This window comes from Micromys minutus, assembly GCF_963924665.1.
Source record: "Micromys minutus genome assembly, chromosome: X".
Taxonomy (NCBI): Eukaryota; Metazoa; Chordata; class Mammalia; order Rodentia; family Muridae; genus Micromys; species Micromys minutus.
The window spans coordinates 81,333,078-81,352,670 of record NC_137970.1 but is presented as its reverse complement, the minus strand read 5'-3'; the positions used below and the strand labels follow the sequence as shown (position 1 = coordinate 81,352,670).

General features: G+C 38.0%; 1 protein-coding gene across 1 annotated transcript in view; it reads left to right on the top strand.

The window, feature by feature from the left end:
• GUCY2F (guanylate cyclase 2F, retinal) overlaps positions 1 to 19,593 on the top strand; it is a gene marked incomplete at both ends in the record, with an annotated part of 91,240 nt that overhangs the window by 7,252 nt on the left and 64,395 nt on the right. The window contains one exon of the mRNA XM_080909734.1: positions 1,815 to 2,116. Within this exon, the coding sequence (XP_080765860.1) occupies positions 1,815 to 2,116 (302 nt within the window). The remainder of the gene's footprint in view (positions 1 to 1,814; positions 2,117 to 19,593) is intronic.

The window sequence follows — 19,593 nt, the reverse complement described above, 5'->3', positions numbered from 1 at the left end:
ACACTGAAATATTTGGATCTTAAGAAGCACAAAGTACTTTGTTCTATGTGAGGTTTTCCATGCAGCAATTTCAATATCCCTTAAGGGAATTAAATGGAACCGTGCTTGATCCAGTCAGTTTATCACTGCCTTTGCAGGAGAAATGCCAACTGACTTTCTTGCCAAGAATACTGATGACCTAGTCTACTGACTAAATAAAGCATATGGTTTAGTCCATATCCTCCCCACCCCGAGCCCCACCCAACAGACCTGTGGCTTGACTGATTGGGTCAAATGAATTCATGTTTGATGATATAGTCAAGCAGAAAGGGTGATGTTGGTTTTAAGTTTTCTTCCCAAGCCCAACTCTTGCATTGCCAAACATCTCTGGTACCACATTTTCCCATTTCTACAGCGTGTGGCTATCAACAACTGAAGCAGAATTCTTTGTGTTGTTCAAGACACAGCTCCAAAGATATATCTTTGAAGAATTCAAAGGAAGGTCTGAGCATCCAAATATATGTAGATCCTCTTAAGGTGTTTGTTTTGTAGGAAGTAATGGTCATTTAGGAACTCAAATTTGGCTCGGTTGTATGTCTATTGTATGTGTGTCTTTAAAATCTATAATATATGTTACCGGGTGCATTAAAAATCAAGAGGTGGTGGCTCTAGTTTCAAAGCAAAACTCTCCAGAGGTATTTAAAAGGTGTAAAGAAAGCTTTTGAAAACACATGAAGCAATGTGGTAATGCCAAAGATGAGTCATTGGATGTAGTTAAGCACACTTAGTTCCTGAGATTAAAGGTTCCATAGAAGCATGTATAATTAATATTTACCAGCAGTGATAGGACTTTTGCTTTTCTTCAAGGAGCTCAGAGTGCTTGCCAGGCATTATCTAATTAAACTACTCAATGTACCTGTGAAATGCACTGGAATCTGCATTTTAAAGATGTGGGCACTGAAGCACAAGTGGGCTTAAACTAAACTCATTTAGCATGCCAAGGACAAAATTGGATATAAGTCTTTCAGTCTCCTGATCGAGCTGCCATTCTTCAACCGTGGCCTACTCTAATCCAGTCTATTCTAGCATAGCCTTGCCAAACAACATAGTTTCATAAGTCTGGGAAGAATTAAATTTAGTGCAAAATAATTCCAATTATGGGGAAGTAAGATCGAAAATGTTGAACATATCATCATCCACAGTTTGGGTAGCATTTATAGATGAGTATGTATGTGTTAGGGCCATTCATTGTCTATAATGGTTTTGGAAAGAGTGGTGAACATTAGTCAATATATGCTGGAGTGCACATTTGTGATGAGTGTACAGCAAGAAAGAAATAGTGGCTATGGGCCTCTCTCCCAATCTATCCTTACACAAGAGTAGATACTATCCATCTAGTGCTACGAACTCATCTTATGAATTTTCTCCTTGAATTATCACTACCTCTCCATGAATTATTGACATCTGCAAGGCACAGTGAGGACAAGTCATTTACCCAGAAGTACACAGCTAAATACCTCATGCTATTAGGATATAAACTTAATAGCTCTTTCAACCTCAAGGCCTCTGTGTTTGCTGGCCCCAACTTATACTATTATCCCTGTTGAGGATTAGGCTCTGCCGCCTGTAGATGTGTCTTTTTTGCCTTCATACACAACTTAATATAACACAGACTTAACTTAAGGATCTCAGTATCTTGCCCACCCTGTGGGAATAGGAAAGAAATTAACTTCTAAATGATTGGTTAATGATTGGTTAGAGCACACTTCTTTCTCCTGTTTGGTTTCTGATTCTATGTTTTACTACCATAACCCCCCCTCCCCGCCCTGTTTCAGTAATCATCATGTGTATGCATTCAGCCTTGATTGGGGGAGAGACTCAAACACACTTCTTGGAATTGGCTCATGATCTGAAAATGACAGATGGGACTTACGTCTTTGTCCCCTATGATGTACTGCTCTACAGTTTACCTTATAAGCACAGCCCCTACCAGGTCCTGAGGAACAATCAAAAGCTCCGGGAAGCCTATGATGCTGTGTTGACTATTACAGTGGAGTCCCACGAAAAGACCTTCAGTGAAGCCTATGCAGAAGCAGCAGCCAGTGGAGAAATTCCTGAGAAGCTTGACTCACACCAAGTAAGTGCAGACACACAAGTTGTGTCATAAGCTGAGAACATAAAAAAGGAAAACAAATGGCTTTTTTTCCTTTCCCAAATATTCTGAGAATCAATTTCCTGTCAGCTGAATAGCTGCCATCATTTCTCCCAATTCTGCTGGCTTTCTCTTCTCTCTGGTAACTAGAAAGAAGGAAAGAAAAGCATATTTTAGCATATGCTGAGGCTGTTCAAGGGAAGCTAATAAAATAGAGGTCTCTCTTGTGACCCAAGTTTGGAACCAATTCACCAAGACAAGACTTTGGGCTATAACTGTGGGCAACTGAGGAAACTAGGGAGCAGGAGAGATGGTCTTCCCCAGTAAGCACACCAACCCATTACTCAGGGCCAAATATCCCTCCCTGTAAACATACATCCAAACATTATACAGACTAAGCAGGATATATTTAGATGTGTGTGTGTGTGTGTGTGTGTGTGTGTGTGTGTGTGTATGTAGAACTGGAAAAATAAAAAGAGGTGGAAGGGGAAGAAAGCAGAAAAATGGGTAAAGAGCAAAGACAGAAAAAGGCAAGGAGCTGCTTCCATTAGAGAAAGACACACGCAAGCTTCCTCCCTCCCTTCCTCACTCCTTTCTGCCACTTCTCCCTTCTTCCCCCTATTCCTCATTCCCTGTGTCTCTTCACTCCTTCCTACCCTCCTTCCCGCCTGCCTGCTTTCTTTTTTCCTTCCCTTCCCCTCCTCTCTGTCTCTCCTTTGCTTTCCCTCTCTTCCTCATTTTCTTTCTCTCTTCCTTCTTCCTTCCCCCTTTTCTCCTTTTTTCTTTCTTCTTTCCTTTCTTCCTACCTGCCCATCCACCTGCCTGCTTGCTTGCCTGCCTTTCTGTCTTCCTGCCTGCCTCTCCCCACCCTGTTTCTTTTTTTCTTGATGTACCCAATGCTGACCTGAAACTTGAAATCCTCTTGTCTCTACTTCCCAAGTGTCAGAACTCCAATTGTGTATACTCATTCCCAGCTCATATGGTAGTTTCTATAGATTAGTAGTTATATGTAGACAGTAAGCATTTTTTTAGAAGTAGCTAGAATGGCATGTGAATATATTTTAAATTACAAGAATTTAGTAATATTAGTTCTATATTTCTCTATAAATTACAGAGGGCCCCACATACATTGTACTAAATAATTATTATTTTTTTGCAAAATATAAAACATAGAGTTCTGGTGGTGGTCTCCCCAGCAAATCCATAATGTCATCCACAAATCAACCTGTTTTCACGGTTACACTTTTCAAGTCATGTCATGCTAGTTTTTTTTTTTTTTTCACTCATGAACTGGCTCTCCTTCTGGTCCCCAAATGACTGCCACATTTCCGGACATTGTACACAGTATGGATATTCAGAAATGCAAAACATGAATATTCTTTGTATCTGTTCAAGATTGGGAAAATATTCTCAGAAGTTACCCATGTAGAATTTCCCCCATACCTTTTTCACAACTGTGTCTCTTGCCAATGCCCAAATCAATAATCTGGAGAGAGGAATGAGCCCACTGTAATTTAGTCTATAGTTGCTGGCAGAGTATGAACTAAGCTGAAATTCAGCTAGCAAAGAAAAGGGGAGGTTGTGCCTAATCATCACATTCTCCAATGGCATGCTTCCATTCCAGCTTTTAGTTGTCTAGTTGGTTGTTTTTCTATGAATAAGTTATTCAGATCAAATTTAGTATTGCATATGATTTCCTACCTTGATAGCAAAGATTTCTCAAATTGTTTTTCTTTAAAAAAATGACTCACAAAAACACTATTAGTACTGGATTTGTTTTGCATCACTGCTGATATGTCTATTAGAAATCTCTTTTAGCGGATACACACACACACACACACACACACACACACAAACACACACACACACACACACACCTAAAAACAACTGTTCACTATAGTCAGGAATTACAAGTCTCTCAGATTAATAAAAATTGTTGGTCAGACAAGACATTCACAAATAGTCAGGTTGTTAATTTTTATGCTATTTAAGTCAAGGATACAGCATTATATAAATATAGTCTGAAAAATAATTTTTCCTATGATTATTGGATTGAGGGAAGAAGTGTGTGCGCGCGTGCATATGCTATACATATGTCTGAACACACATATTGATATTAAAAACTCAGACCTTGCACTCTAGATATTTGATTCAATCCCTTTGAGCTTGTACAAAACATAAGATAATTAAGGCAAAAAATGAGACACCATTAGCTTGGTTGCTAGGCAGCCTGCATTCTGCTTTAGACAAGGAAATAGAAAGCTCCAACAAAGAATACAGAGCTTATTTTTTAAAAAGGCTTCTTGGATGCATTTCTACTCCCACTTTTCAGGCACCTAGGCTAAACTGTGTAACTAAAGAATGTTAAGAACGATAGGAGGTTAGATAATTAGCCTCATGTCTCTTATAAGCATAACTCCCATTTAACAAATAACTCTTTTGAAAAGGTATTTTTGAAGGTAGCTGGTATAGCAGGAATAGAATATAATGAGAAGCTAAGCAAACTTGGGTCTAAATCCCAGCTTTCTGAGGAAGGTGGATCAATGATGACGTAGTTACAGCTAGATAGAAATATGAAATTACATTAATAGGATGACTACAGATAAGATATTGTAAAAGGTAGAAAAAAGATTTAAAAATATTTTTGTCATTGAATAATATCTTATTTGTGTTAGTTATCTGATAAATGCTACAATGATTAAGATATTATAGAGGTAACCGTGTATTAAAACATCACATGGTGTCCCATGTGCATGTATACTTTTGTGTTTTAATGTGTTAGTTAAAGCAAGCAAAAATAGAAATATGGAAGCCAGATCTCATCCTGACTATCTTGGGAGAGTTGCTTGAAATGGATGGCTCTCAGTTTTCCCATCTGTAAAATGGGGATGCCTATCTTCTGGGATTCTTGTGATGATTAAACAGAGTAGCATGTATAGATTGGGTAGCTGAATGCTTGACTCACTCTTACCTTTCCTATTTTTTCCCTTTGAGGCCAGCATGACATTGTTGATTGATGGTGACCTAGTACCAGGCTGACTTCAGCTACCAATATTTTCTTTGTTTTAAATCTGAAAAGCTTTTACTTTTTAAAAATTTAATGTAAAAGTTTTGTCTGATCAGGTTGCATAAGGTTCTTTACAGGCAAGGATATAATTGCTTTGAGAAATCCTCTATTTTGGTCTTTCTTACTCCCCCCTTTCATTGTTTTTACACCCCCCCAGATAGTTTCACTTCTTCTTTCTTGAGATCTGTAAATAACACGGTTTTATGTATCAGGTGTCCATCAACAGGTGAATGCATAAAGAAACTGTGGCATAGTTACACAATGAAACCTTTTTAGTCACAAAGAACAATGAATTTATGCAGCTTCTCATTCTGATCACTGGCAAAAGGTCTTTCTAGCCTTTGACATCATTTGGTTTTGGGGATTTTAAGTGAGTTTTTTCAGACTAAATAATTGCATTCAATATTGGTCTATCTCTGTACTTACGTTTTTAAAATTATTTTATTTATTTACATTCCAGTCATTGCCCACCCCTTGGTCCTCCCTCCCACAGTTCCTCATCCCATTCTTCCTTCCTCTTGCCTCCGAGAGGGTGCTCCCCCTCCACCACTCCTCCCCCTTCCCTGGGGCCTCAAATCTCTCCAGGATTAAGCATATCATCTCCTCCTGAGGCTAGACCAGGCAGTCCTCTGCTACATGTTTGCCTGAGGCCTCATACTGGCCCGGTATGCTTCTGGTTGGTAGCTCAGTCTCTGGGAGCTCCCCAGGGTCTGGTTTAGTTGGGAATGTTGGTCTTCCTATGAAGTACTTAATTAAACTATAGGCGTCCCTGACTTCAGTCCAATGGTTGGGAATCCACTTCTGTCTCAGTCAGCCACTGGTAGGGCCTCTCAGAGGACAGCTATGGCAGGCTCTCATATGTAAGCATCATAGCATCAGTAATAGTTTCAAGCCTTGGTGTCCCCCCATGAGATGGTTCTCACCTGTTCGAGATTCTTCTGTTGTGAATTCTCTATTTAGCTCTGAATCCTATTTTAAAAATCGGGTTATTTGTTTTTGTTTTGTTTTTTGAGCTATTTATATATTCCAGATATTAGTCCTCTGTCAGATGTAGGGTGAGTGAAAAAATTTCCCCAATCTGTAGGTTGACAATTTTTCCTATTGACTGTGTCCTTTGCCTTACAGAAACTTTGCAATTTTATGAGGTCTCACTTACCAATTGTTGATCTAAGAGCCTAAGACATTGGAGTTCTGCTTAGGAAATCTGCCCTTCCCCTTCCACCCCCAGCACCAATGAGTTTGAGGCTCTTTCCCATTTTCTCTTCTTTTAGATTCAGTGTACCTGGTTTCATGTGGAGGTCCTTGATCCACTTGGACTCCAGCTTTGTGCAAGGTGATAAGAATCGATTTATTTCCATGTTTTCTACCTGCCTACTGACAGACCATCACCATTTATGGAAAATGCTTTTTTTGTTCCACTGTATGTTTTTGGTGTCTTTGTCAAAGATCAGGTGTCATTTCTGGGTTTTCAATTCTATTCCATTGATCTACCTGTCTATCTCTGCACCAATACCATTTTTATCACTATTGGTCTCTAATATAGCTTGAGGTCAGGAATGGTGATTCCCCCAGAAGTTATTTTATTGTTAAGAATTGTTTTGTCTATCCTGGCCATGGGCTTTTTTGTTTGGGAGGTTTTTGATGACTATTTCCTTATCCTTAGGTGTTATGGGACTGTTTAGATAGTTTAATTAACCTTGATTTAACTGTGGTACATTGTATCTGTCTAGAAAATCATCCACTTCATCTAGATTTTCCAGTTTTGCAGAGTATAGGCTTTTGTAATAGTTTCTGATCATTTTTTTTAGTGTCCTCAGGATCTGTGGTTATGTTTCCCCTTTCATTTCTGATTTTGTTAATTTGAATGGTATCCCTGTGCTCTTTAGTTAGTTTGGCTAAGGCTTTCTTTATCTTGTTGATTTTCTCAGAGAACCAGGTCTTTTTTTTTTGTTTGTTTTTATTCTTTGTATTGTTTCTTTGGGTGGCTATCAGCCAGGCTCTGTGTTGTTTTTTTTTTTTTTTTCCTTTTCAATCAATAGGTAAGCTGCTGTTTATTGACTTACCATGTGCTAAACACTGTGATTAAATGCAGAGAGGAAACAGGTAACAAGACAGGGAAAGTTTCTCTCAGTGGTACGGCTGAACCAGTTACCAAAGCCAAGTTGCTGCATCTGCTAGGAATCCAGTGTTTAGTGATATCATTTTAGTAGCTTGAAATTAGGTAAGGAAAGAACATTCACAGAACTTGAAACACTGCAGATGAAGCTTTTGTTGTGTCTGTAGAATCATTGTTGAACACCTACTAGCCTATTGTTATTCCTGCCTGAATGAGGCTTACATTCTAGGAGTAGAGAGAGAAAATACATGAGTCAACAAGTGAGTTCTGGGTTGGTTAATGTCTTAGAGATAGTGTTAGATCCTCAAAGCGAAGACCCCCACACTCCGTCCTAGGAAAGGCGACACCCCAAATCACTCACAAGAAGCAGTGTTGATGCAAACTGCAAGAGGATGTTTATTTCAAGCTCGTTGGGGTCCACAGTCGTACACCACGCAGGGTGCAGGATTGGGACAGCTTTTATAGGGTTCAGAAGGCCCGTGAATTCCAAACCAATCATTTTAAATTATCTAAGCCTGCGCTTTCTAGGCCAATCATTGTAAACCATCTAAGCCCGAGCTCCGGGGACCAATCATGTTAAACTATTTAAGCTGGCGCTCCATGGACCAATCAGTTCCCTATAGTCTCAGAGGTCTGTATTTGTGCGGTCTCCTGGGTTGGGGTGACAATGGCAGTCAGGATAAGTCACTAGTGCGGGGGGGGGGGGGCGGGAGTTCTATGGTGCAAGCAGTTTGCAGAAGACAGATAAGCAGTCAAGTCAGCTTGTCTCCTGTTAACTTACTAGGCCCGGCTCACATATCCAAGGGCCTGTCCTACGCCTTTTCACCCAGTTTCATATAGAAAGCAGTCTCCGAAACAGTAAGGAGTGTGGCCTTAGATCTACCTACTAGCAGAGAGCAGGGACTGAAATTTGAGTTATTTAGGGGTTCTTAGTCGCAGGGGTTAAGGCTCCTTTAGCTTGGGGTCCTTGGAGGGGTCAGGCTATATTTTTTATCCATTCAATAGCTCATACTTAAAATAATGTGATTGATTAAAAAGTAGGGATATAGAGTCTGGAGTGAAGGTTCAGTAGATAAGAGTGTTTGCTATGCTTGCAGAGAACATGGATTCCTTTCTCATGGGAGCTCACAACTATCTATAACTCTGGTTCCATGGAATATGACCCCTTTCAGCCTTTGTGGCTCCTGCACATATGTGACACCTGTTTACTCATGAAGGCTTACTCACATACATCTACGTCAGATAAATATACCCTTACATTTCTTTTGCTAATAAATTTTAATGGAAATGAAATTTCTCTACATAGGCTTCATTACCTACACCAAAGATTTCAAATACACTTACTTAAAAGGTAAAATATAAGAATAAAACTGAGCAAATAAACTATCAAAGTGATGAGTGCACATAAATTTCAAAGTTAGGAAATGCTGAAATATTTACACCAACAACAAAAGCTGTTCTTAAATTTTCATCTGCCCCTTCAGAAGTATTCGCTATCATGTGGCTTAGGTCTTGATTCCTGTATTCCTCTCCTCCCTCTCCCTCTTCCGCTGTGTGTGTGTGTGTGTGTGTGTGTGTGTGTGTCTGTGTGTTTGTGAGTATGAACTTGTAAATACAGAGCAGAGGAATTGGGCCCTCTGAGCTGGAGTTACTGAGTACCTGACATGTGTGTTTGAAACCAAGCTCAGGTGCTCATAAACAGCAGTATGATCTCTTGACTGTGGGGCTGTCTCCCATGCCTGCTTTATTCTCCCATACTGGTATTGGTCTATCTTGATTTCTCAGTGTGGGCCACTCTTTGCATTCCTATCACAGTGGAGGAGGACTGGTAGCCACTTTTACATTTTTCTTTCTTCCGATCCTTAATATGATGCCACATTTTTTTTTTAGTTAAATACAAGTACGTTCTACTCTTTGCCTCTCTCTTTTTTGTAGACAAAATCTCATGAGTCCCAGGCATACCTTAAATTTATCATGTGTTTAAGGAGAATGGCTGTGGACTCCTGATTTTCTTAGTTCTATTTGTGGCCACTACACCCATGAGTGTTCTTTTTTTCTATTACTTTTTATTCTTTTTTCATATATTACATCTAGACAGCAGTTTCCTCCCCACCCCTGGTCTTTCCCCCTTCATCTCCCCTATCCCATAGCTCTAACATTCTCCTACTCCCTTCAGAAAAGAGTAGATCTCCTAGGGACATCAACGCAGCAATAATGCATGTGCAGAGTACCTACGTTAGATCCCTACAGGTTCTCTGATCTCTGCTCAGCACCTGTGAGTTCTGGTCAATTCATTCTGTGGGCCATGTTCTCGTGGTGTCCCTGACCCCTTGTCTCCTCCACAATCCCTTTTCTTCTTCCTCTACAGGACTCCCTGTGCTCCTCCTAACGTTTGCATGTGGGACTCTGCATCTGCTCCCATCAGTTGCAGGGTGAAGTCTCTCTGCTATCTTTGATGATGATTCTGCTAGGCACTGGTCCTAGCATGCAGTGCAGGTAGTATTTTTAATATGGTATCCATTTCAGTATCATTCAATGATGATTATAAAAATCAAAAGTTTATGTGGGGCATATGTTATGATGCCAGCAAAGTTTACCTTGCACACAAAATAAACTTAGTTTAATTTGCATTTCTCAGTCATTCCATGCTGTCTGATAAGACTATAAAATCCTCACAGTTTTATACATGGTAAAGCCCATAAAATCCCTTCTCAACTTTGTTTTTTTTTTTTTTTTTTTTTGAGGCCCTTTGCCTTGCTAGTCTGATCTAAGCCTATGCTTTTTTTTAAAAAAGAGTATCACACGACTATTTGTCTGAACTCCCCATTTTTACATTTAAAAAAATGTCCATTTTCAATCCTCTGTTCTGGATGTACTACATTTCATAACTCTCATTTTTCTTGATTTGATTTCTCATTTATTTTTGTTGAGCATATCTCCCAGGAGCCTCTGAAAAAGCATGATGAGTAAACACTTAAAGTTTTGTGTGTCCAGAAAGTCTTTAGAACATCTTTTGCTATATCAACCTTGGCGAAAACTAATTTCCTTCAGTCCTGTGAAGTGCGCTTTTTCTTTTGGGAGGGGGAGATGGGGGGTGACAGGGGGTGGAATTTAGGTCCTCATACTTGCTTCCTCTGAACTAAATTTTCAGCCTTATTTATGTTTGTTTTTGATGCTATGAACTACGATGGTGTGAATCTTTTTTGTTTTGTTTTTTATTTTTTTATTAGATACTTTCTGTATTTACATTTGAAATGTTATCCCCCTCTCCCACCCCTCTCTCACCCCTCTCCCACCCCTCTCCCACCCCTCTCCCACCCCTCTCCCACCCCTCTCCCACCCCTCTCCCACCCCTCTCCCATATCCCCCCTTTCACTTGTCTTTAGGAAGGTGCCCTGGCTCCTAATCACCCTCTTTACCCCACTGCCTTGGCTTCTCCTACATTGGGAAAACACACCCTCCCTGGTCCAAAGGCCTCTTCTAACATTCAGACACTGCTATCTTCAGCTACATATGAAACTGGAGCCGTGGGTCTCTCAATGTGTCCTCATTGCATACATGAGACCCTGCCTAAAACAAACAAACAAACAAACAAACAAACACAACGATCGATGATCAAATAAACAAATAAGATAAATGGATAGCTTTTAGTTCTATTTTTACTATAATTCTTAATGCATATTTTGAAAATTAATGGAATTCAAATTAGTATTTCCATATGCACATCCATGGTGTGCTCACAGGGTCTATCCAGAGTTCTACCCTCTCTCTCCTGAACACAGTTCCCAGGTCCTAAAAGTCCCTCTTAATTTATATCAGTTCTTTCTCCATTTTATCCTTCCCTTTCTCTGGAGACCCCTGTCCTGTTATGTATGCTTACAAGTTGATTTATTATTTTTCTTAAATGAATAAGAACATATGGTATTTGTATTTCCAGGTTGTCCCACCCAAAGTAAGTTTCTCCATATCGCCACAAATGAGAACATTTTATCTGTAACCAATGAGTGTCTATATACTTCCTTTTCTTTATCTGTTCATCTGCTGAGATGATGCATCTGGGTTGCTTTCTTATTCTGCCTATTTTGAATAATGCTGCAATAGACATGGAGGTGCAGGTATTGGCTTTCACTATATGCTGGGCTGATCTTTTAATTATTTTATTGTTCTCTTATATGTCTCATGTATTTTATTTAGTTTAATTTATTCAAGTGCTCAACTTTGTGTCCTTAGCCTTTTACCAATTAAAAAAATATGTAGTTTCAACATTTTTATTTCTAAAAGCCCATTCTATTTTAGTGATGTCTTGTTTCATCAAGGACAAACTACAATTGTCCTTCAGTATTTATGAAATATTGGTTTCAGAATCTCCTCCAGATATCAAAGTTTATGCTTTCTCAAGTTCTTTATTTCATAATTATCATTATTTAATTAATATCATAGTGATGTTATATTATTCATTTACTCACATGTCATGCACTGACCACAGATAACAACTATAAGTTTTTCACTAAGACATGAACTTAGGAAATAGTAGTTAGAAGACCGGATTCAAGAGAGTTATTCTTCTGGGTTCAAATGCAGAAATACCATTGATTAGTAATATAATATGGAGTCCCATATTTAAGTTTTCCAATTGTTGATTTTTTTGTTTACAAAATAGCAAAACAATAGACTTTCATAGGGCAATTAAATGAGGAAAAATTGAGCAAGTATACACACACACACACACACACACACACACACACACAAAGATAGATTCTGGTCTGACATACTGGAGTACTCAATAAACATTACAGAGCATTGTTAATCCATTATTATTGTACATGTCTAAAGACAATAGAGTACATTCAGTCTTAATTTTGTTACACATCATGAATGCCATGTCTCTTTCATTAATCTGAAAACTTCTTAAGGATCAGCACTCATTTTTTTTTATATTGAATCAATTCCTGTTTTCTTAATATAAAAATATGCTCTCAAAGAACAAGAAAGAATTTGAAATCACATTGTAGGAATTTTCCAATATGACTTAACATGAAATCTAAATATCTATAGAAATTAACAAAAAAGTTTGTTGCTACAATATGTGAAAAGTCCCTTGCATCCCATCCATTCTGTCATAAGGTTATCTGTTATTTTTTATTTTTAATTGGATATTGTATTTTATTATTTGTTTGCAATTGCATATCTTTTTAAATTAATTTATTTTATAAAATATTATTATAGCTAACAAAATTTGTTACATAATAATATATGATGAATACATGTTTTTGTTTTTGTTTTCTTTTTCTAAGAAGGCCTGAGACTTGCAGATTTTAGCCTTCCTTCTTTTTGAGCTTCATATGGTCTGTGAGTTGTTTCTGGGGTATTCAGAGCTTTCTGGGGCTAGTATCCAATTATCTGTGACTGGGTTATCTCACTCAGGATGATATTCTCTAGATGTATCCATTTTCTTAGGAATTTCATAAAGTCATTGTTTCTGATAGCTGAGTAGTATTCCATTGTGTAAATATACCACGATTTTTGTATCCATTCATCTACTGAAGGACATCTGGGTTCTTTCCAGCTTCTAGCTATTATAAATAGGGCTGCTATGAACATTTTGGTGCACGTCTTTGTTGTATGTTGGAGTGTCTCTGGGGTATATGCCCAGAAGTGGAATAGCTGGGTCTTCAGGTAGCACTATGTCCAATTTTCTGAGGAATTGCCAGACTGATTTCCAGAGTGATTGTACCAGTTTACAACTCCACCAACAGTGGAGAAGTGTTCCTCTTTCTCCACATCCTCGCCAGTATCTGCTGTCATCTGAATGTTTGATCTTAGCCATTTTGACTGGTGTGAGGTGGAATTTCAGGGTTGTTTTGGTTTGCATTTCTCTGATGACTAGAGATGTTGAACATTTCTTTAGGTGCTTTTTGGCCATTCAATATTCCTCAATTGAGAATTCTTTGTTTAACTCTGTACCCCATTTTTAAATAGGGTTGTTTGATTCTCTGGTGTCCAACTACTTGAGTTCTTCGTATATATTGGATATTAGACCTCTATCAACTCTATCAGATGTGGGATTGTTAAAGATCCTTTCCCAGTTTGTTGACTGTCGTTTTGTTTACTTGACAGTGTCCTTAGCCTAACAGAAACTTTGCAATTTCATGAGGTCCCTTTTATAGATTCTTGATCTTAAAGTGTAGGCCATTGGTGTTCTGTTCAGGAAAATTTCCCCTGTGCCTATGTGTTCTAAGCTTTTCCCCACTTTCTCTTCTAATAGTTTTAGTGTACCTGGTTTTTATGTGAAGGTCTTTGATCCACTTGCACTTGAGCTTTGTACAAGAGGATACGAAAAGATCTATTTTCATTCTTCTGTATGCTGACTGCCAGTTGAATGAATACCATTTATTGAAGAGGCTGTCCTTTTCCATTGAATGTTTTGAGCTCCTATGTCAAAGATGAAGTGACCATAGGTGCGAGGGTTCATTTCTGGGTCTTCAATTATGTTCCATTGATCTACCTGTCTATCTCTGTACCGATACCATGCGGTTTTTATCATGATTGATCTGTAATATAGCTTGAGGTTAGGGATGGTGATTCCCCGAAGTTATTTTATTGTTGAGTATAGTTTTATGCTATCCTAGGTTTTTTGTTATTCCAAATGAAATTGCAAATTAATCTTTCTAGCTCCATGAAGAACTGAGTTGGAAATTTGATGGCAATTGCATTGCATCTGCAGAATGCTTTTGGCAAGTGCCATTTTTACAATGTTGATCCTTCCAATCCATGTAGGGGTGTTGAATATTACAAATGCTTTCTCAGCATCTAGTGAGATGATCATGTTTGTTTTTTCTTTGAGTTTGTTTATATTGTGGATCATGTTGATAGATTTTCATACACTGAACCATCCCTGCATCCCAGGAATGCAGTCTACTTGATCATGGTGAATGATGGTTTTGATGTGTTCTTGGATTTGGTTTGCAAGAATGTTATTGAGTATTTTTGCATCAATGTTCATGAGAGAGATTGGTCTGAAGTTCTCTTTCTTTGTAGGGTCTTCATGTGGTTTAGGAATGAGAGTAATTGTGGCTTCACAGAATGAGTTGGGTAGTGTTCCCTCTGTCTCTATTTTGGAAATAGTTTGGAGAGTATTGGTATTAGGTCTTCTATGGAAGTCTGATAGAATTCTGCAATGAACCCATCTGGTCCTGAGCTTTTTTTTTTTTTTTTTTTTTTTTTTTTTTGAAAGAATTTGAATACTGCTTTTATTTATTTAGGTGTTTTTTTGAATGTTTAGATGGTTTATCTGATCCTGATTTAACTTTGGTATCCAGTATCTGTCTAGAAATTTGTCCATTTTGTCTATATTTTCCAGTTTTGTTGAGTATAGGCTTTTGTAGTAGGATGTGTTGATTTCTTGAATTTTCTCGGTTTCTGTTGTTATGTCTCCCCTTTCATTTCTGATTTTGTTAATTTGGATACTCTCTCTGTGCCCTCTAGTTAGTATGGCTAAGGGTTTATTGATCTTGTTGACATTTTCAAATAACCAGCTCTTGGTGTTGTTGATTCTTTGTATGGTTCTTTTTGTTTCTACTTGGTTGATTTCTGCTCTGAGTTTGATTATTTCCTGCTGTCTTTTCTTCTTGTGTGTATCTGCTTCTTTTTGTTCTAGAGCTTTCAGGTATTCTGTCAAGATGATAGTGTATGCTCTCTCCAGTTTCTTTTTGGAGACACTCAGAGTTATGTATTTTCCTCTTAGTACTGCTTTTGTTGCATTCCATAGGTTGGGTTATGTTGTGCTTTCATTTTTATTAAATTCTTAAAAATCATTAATTTCCTTTTTTATTTCTTTCTTTACAAATTTATTGTTCAGTAGCACATTGTTCAGCTTCCATGTGTATGTGAGCTTTTTATTGTTTTTGTTGTTAATAAAGACCAATCTTAGTCCATGGTAATATGATAGGATGCATGGGAGTATTTCAACCTTCTTATATCTATTGAGGCTTGTTTTGTGACCGATTATATGGTCAATTTTGGAGAAGGTGCTATGAAGTACTGAGAAGAAGGTATGTTATTCTGTTTTCAGATGAAATGTTCTGTAGATGTCTGTTAATTCCAATTGGTTCACAACGTCTGCTAGTTTCGCTGTGTCTCTGTTGAATTTCTACTTCCGTGATGTGTCCACTGATGAGAGTGGGGGTTTTGAATTCTCCCACTATTTTTCTATGTGGTGCAATATATTCTTTGAGCTTTAGTAGGGTTTCTTTTATGAATGTATTTGGAGCATAGATATTCAGGATTTAGAATTTATCTTGATATATTTTTTCTATAATGAGTAAAATATTTTTAGATACCTTTTGGTTGAAAATATATTTTATTTGATACTGGAATGGCTATTTTAGTTTGTTTCTTGGGATCATTTGCTTGGAAGGTTTATCCCATCCTTTTACTCTGAGGTAGTGTCTGTCTTTGTCTCTGAGATGGGTTTCCTGTATGCAGCAATATGCTGGATCCTGTTTATGTATCCAGTCTGCTAGTCTATGTCTCTTTATTGGGAATTGAGTCCATTGATGTTAACAGATTAAGGAATAGTGATTGTTGTTTCTTGTTATTTTTGTTGTTAGAGGTAGAATTATGTGTGTCTTTCTTCTTTTGGTTCTTGAATAGTTATTTTCTTGCTTTTGCTAGGGTGTAGTTTTCCTCCTTGTGTTGACTTTTCAATCTATTATCCTTTGTAGAGCTGGATTTGTGGACAGATACTATGTATATCTGGTTTAGTTCTAGAATATCTTGGCCTCTCCATCTATGGTGATTGAGAGTTTTGCTGGGTATAGCAGCCTCGGCTGGCATTTATGTTCTCTTAAAGTCTGTATGATGTCTATCCAAGATCTTCTAGCTTTCATAGTCTCTGTCGAGAAATCGGGTGTAATTCTGATTGGTCTGCCTTTATATGTTACATGACCTTTTCCCCTTACTTCTTTTAGTATTCTTTCTTTGTTTTGAACATTTGGGTTTTTTTTTTCTACTATTATGTGTAGGGAAGGATTTCTTTTCTGGTCCAATCTATTTGGAGTTCTGTAGGCTTCTTATATGTGAATAGTCATCTCGTTCTTAAGGGTAGGAATTTTTTCTTCTATGTTTTTGTTGAAGATATTTACTGTATTTAGTTGATATCCTTCACCCTCCTCTACACATATTATTCTTAGTTTTGGTCTTTTCATTGTTTCCTGGATATCCTGGACATTTTTTTGTTAGGAGCTGTTTGATTTTTGCATCTTCTCTGACTGTTTTGTCTATGTTTTCTATGTTGTCTTTGGCCCTTGAGATCCTCTGGTGATGCTTGTATCTATGACTACTGATTTCTTTCTTAGGTTTTCTATCTCCAGGGCTGTCTCATTTTGTGATTTCTTTATTGTATGTAATTCTATTTTTAATTCCTTCACCTGTTTTTTTTTTTTTTTTTTTTTTTTTTTTTTTTTTTTTTTTTTTTTTTTTGTAGTTCTTTGAGTGATTTCTCCTGATTCTCCTATAATTGTTTAAGGGACTTATTCATGTGCTTCTTGAATATCTCTGTCATCAGCATGAAGTATGATTTTAAGTCTAAATCTTGTTTTTCTGGAGTGTTGGGAAATCTACCACTTGCTATTGTGGGAGAACTGGGTTCTGATGTTGCCAGGTTGTCTTGATTTCTGTTGCTTGGGTCTTTGCACTTTCCTCTTGCCATCTTGTTGTCAGTGATTGTAGGTGATATTTTTGTTTCTGACTTGTGCTTATCTCTCCTGTGGGTCTGAAGGACTGTGAGCTCAGGAGGAAGATTGCTCCTGGGAGTTCTGCTCTTTGTGGGCAGGCAGTGAGTTCTGATGGCAGTGACTCAGTTCTGTTTTTCTGGGCTCAGGTGTGAGAGCTCTTTCGAGGCAGTTCTGGGAGCTCAGCCCTCTGCCCACAGGTCCTGAGTCCTAATAGAGGAGAACTGGCTCTTTCTTTTTGCCAAAAAGGACTCTTTTTCCAGAGAGCACCACATTTCTTGCTCTCTGAGAACTCCCAGCGTTCCCTTGCAGGACAGTTGGTGGACTTGTGAATCAGGCTCACCCTTTGTCCAGGTGGAAAAACATCTGTGTAGCTGATCTGGGAGCTCAGCCTCCTGCAGGCAGATCCTGAGTCCTGGTGGTGTAGACCCGGCCCTCTTTGTGTTCTGGAAAGGACCTTTTTTCCAGAGAGCACCAAGCTCCCTGTGCTCTGAGAACTCCTGGCGTGATCCTCCTGGTCTCTGTGCCTCAGGCTCTCCCTTGGTCAAGGTGGAAAGTCCCTGTGCTACTGTTCTAGGATCTCAGCCTTCCTCGGGCAGATCTTGATCAAGTCCTGATGACAGAGACCTGGCTCTCTCTGTGGCTCAGGTTCTTTACATAAAATGGCATAACATTTGTATATATCCTATGCTGATTGATCCTTGCTCATGCTTTGAATCACATTTAGATAATCTATGATGTCTAATGCCATATCTTATACTACATTATATGGGAAATAACAAAGAAAAGCTTCAAATATATGCACATTCTTTTCTAGTGTATATACCTGCAGATATGTGCTTACAATTGTATATGCATGCAAGCATGTGTGTATATTTTCCAATATATATTGTGTGTGCATGCAAGTATGTGTGTATGTATTTTTAGTATATATACATGCAAATATATGCTTACAATTGTGTATGCATGCAAGTATGTGTGTATGTGTTTTATTTTTTTATAGTTGGCATTTGGTTGAAGTCGTAGCTATGGAACTTAAGGACACGAAGAACTTTTATTTCCTTAAAAATACCATAGCTTCTTTGAAACTCACTTCTATTTTTTACCCTTAGTTCTTCATTTTTCATTTTTCTTTGTTCTGATCAGTCTATTTACTGTTAGAAACTTTGCTTAGATATCTAGCAATGGGAATGTCTGCCTGTCGTTAAGAATGAAGTTCTAAACAGAATATCTAAAAGGAGATATGCTGCCTAGTGGGCTTCTGGCCGAGAGAGGTTGGCTTACTACACATTGTTCAACTTTATTTTGTTGTTGGTATATCTGCTAAAATTTGACCCTTTGGTCTAAGAAAGTCTTCAGAGACTTAGAAATCTTCACTGCCAGAATCTAGGCACAAATTTTGGTGAGAGAAACTGAGAGTCCCTCTATCAGTCTGGTACTTCTTCACGATTTTATTTTATTTTTGTCCTCCATCTCAACTCCAAGTTTCTTTGTTTCTGCCATTTTGATTCTGAAGCTTCAGTGAAACAATAGAATGGATTTCTGGGTTTTGTTGTTATTGTTTGTTGTTTTTTTTGTTTGTTTTGTTTTTGCAGGGGTTTGTCTGTTTTCAGTTCATGTCAGGAGAGGGAGATGTCTAAGTATTCCTTTCTCAGGTATTTAAAGACCTTTCTCTTATTAATGCCCAGCCTCAGCCCTACTAGCATAGTGTAGAAGAACTCTAATACTCCTTTCTAGTATTCTAAGAACACACGGCTGCTTGCTGCTTACCAATGCTTCCCTCTGAAGATCCTTAAGTTTGATTGGCCTCCATGCTGAAAGATCAGTTATTGCTCCTACAGCAGCCTTCTCTCGTATGTGTTCTCTGGCTCAGGTTTGCAGTGGTCTTTGATATTACGAATTATGAAACACTGATGTTTCTGTTTCTTCTTCTCCCTGTATTAGGAAGCCTATGGGCAAATAATGTAGGCCAAAAGAAGTTACAAAAGGGTGCATGTGATATTCTTTTTTTTTGTTGTTTGCCACAGCTTTGTAATGTACTCAACATGCATTTATTAAGCTTAAACATAGCACATTGGTTCAATGCTTCAAAGAGATTACCTCAAGTATGCTTAAACTCTGTATCTTCTCTTTATTTTAAATTGCATATAATTTTGGTACCCTCTCACAGAACTTGAAGAACAAAATGAGGGAATATATTAATGAATATGCATGATACCTAGTAACCCCTTCATAAATGTTAGTCATGATTATTAATAAAGTAGCCATTGTTAATATTACCATGACTCAGGGACTCTGCACGGGATGTAATGAGAAGTAAAATATAAATAGGTTTTTGTCCCAATAAGAAAGAATGATTTTACCATTTGGGGACCCTGAGACTATAACTGGTCACAGATTTAAGACTGGAACAAGGGGCAAAAACACCATATTTCTAGGATGATGTTGCTAGAAACAGGAGCTACTCCTCATAAATTCAAACAATAGCAGGTATTGCATAATCATTGTTTTCTCTGTACTAAGTAGTTTTCATAATTATCCCATTGAA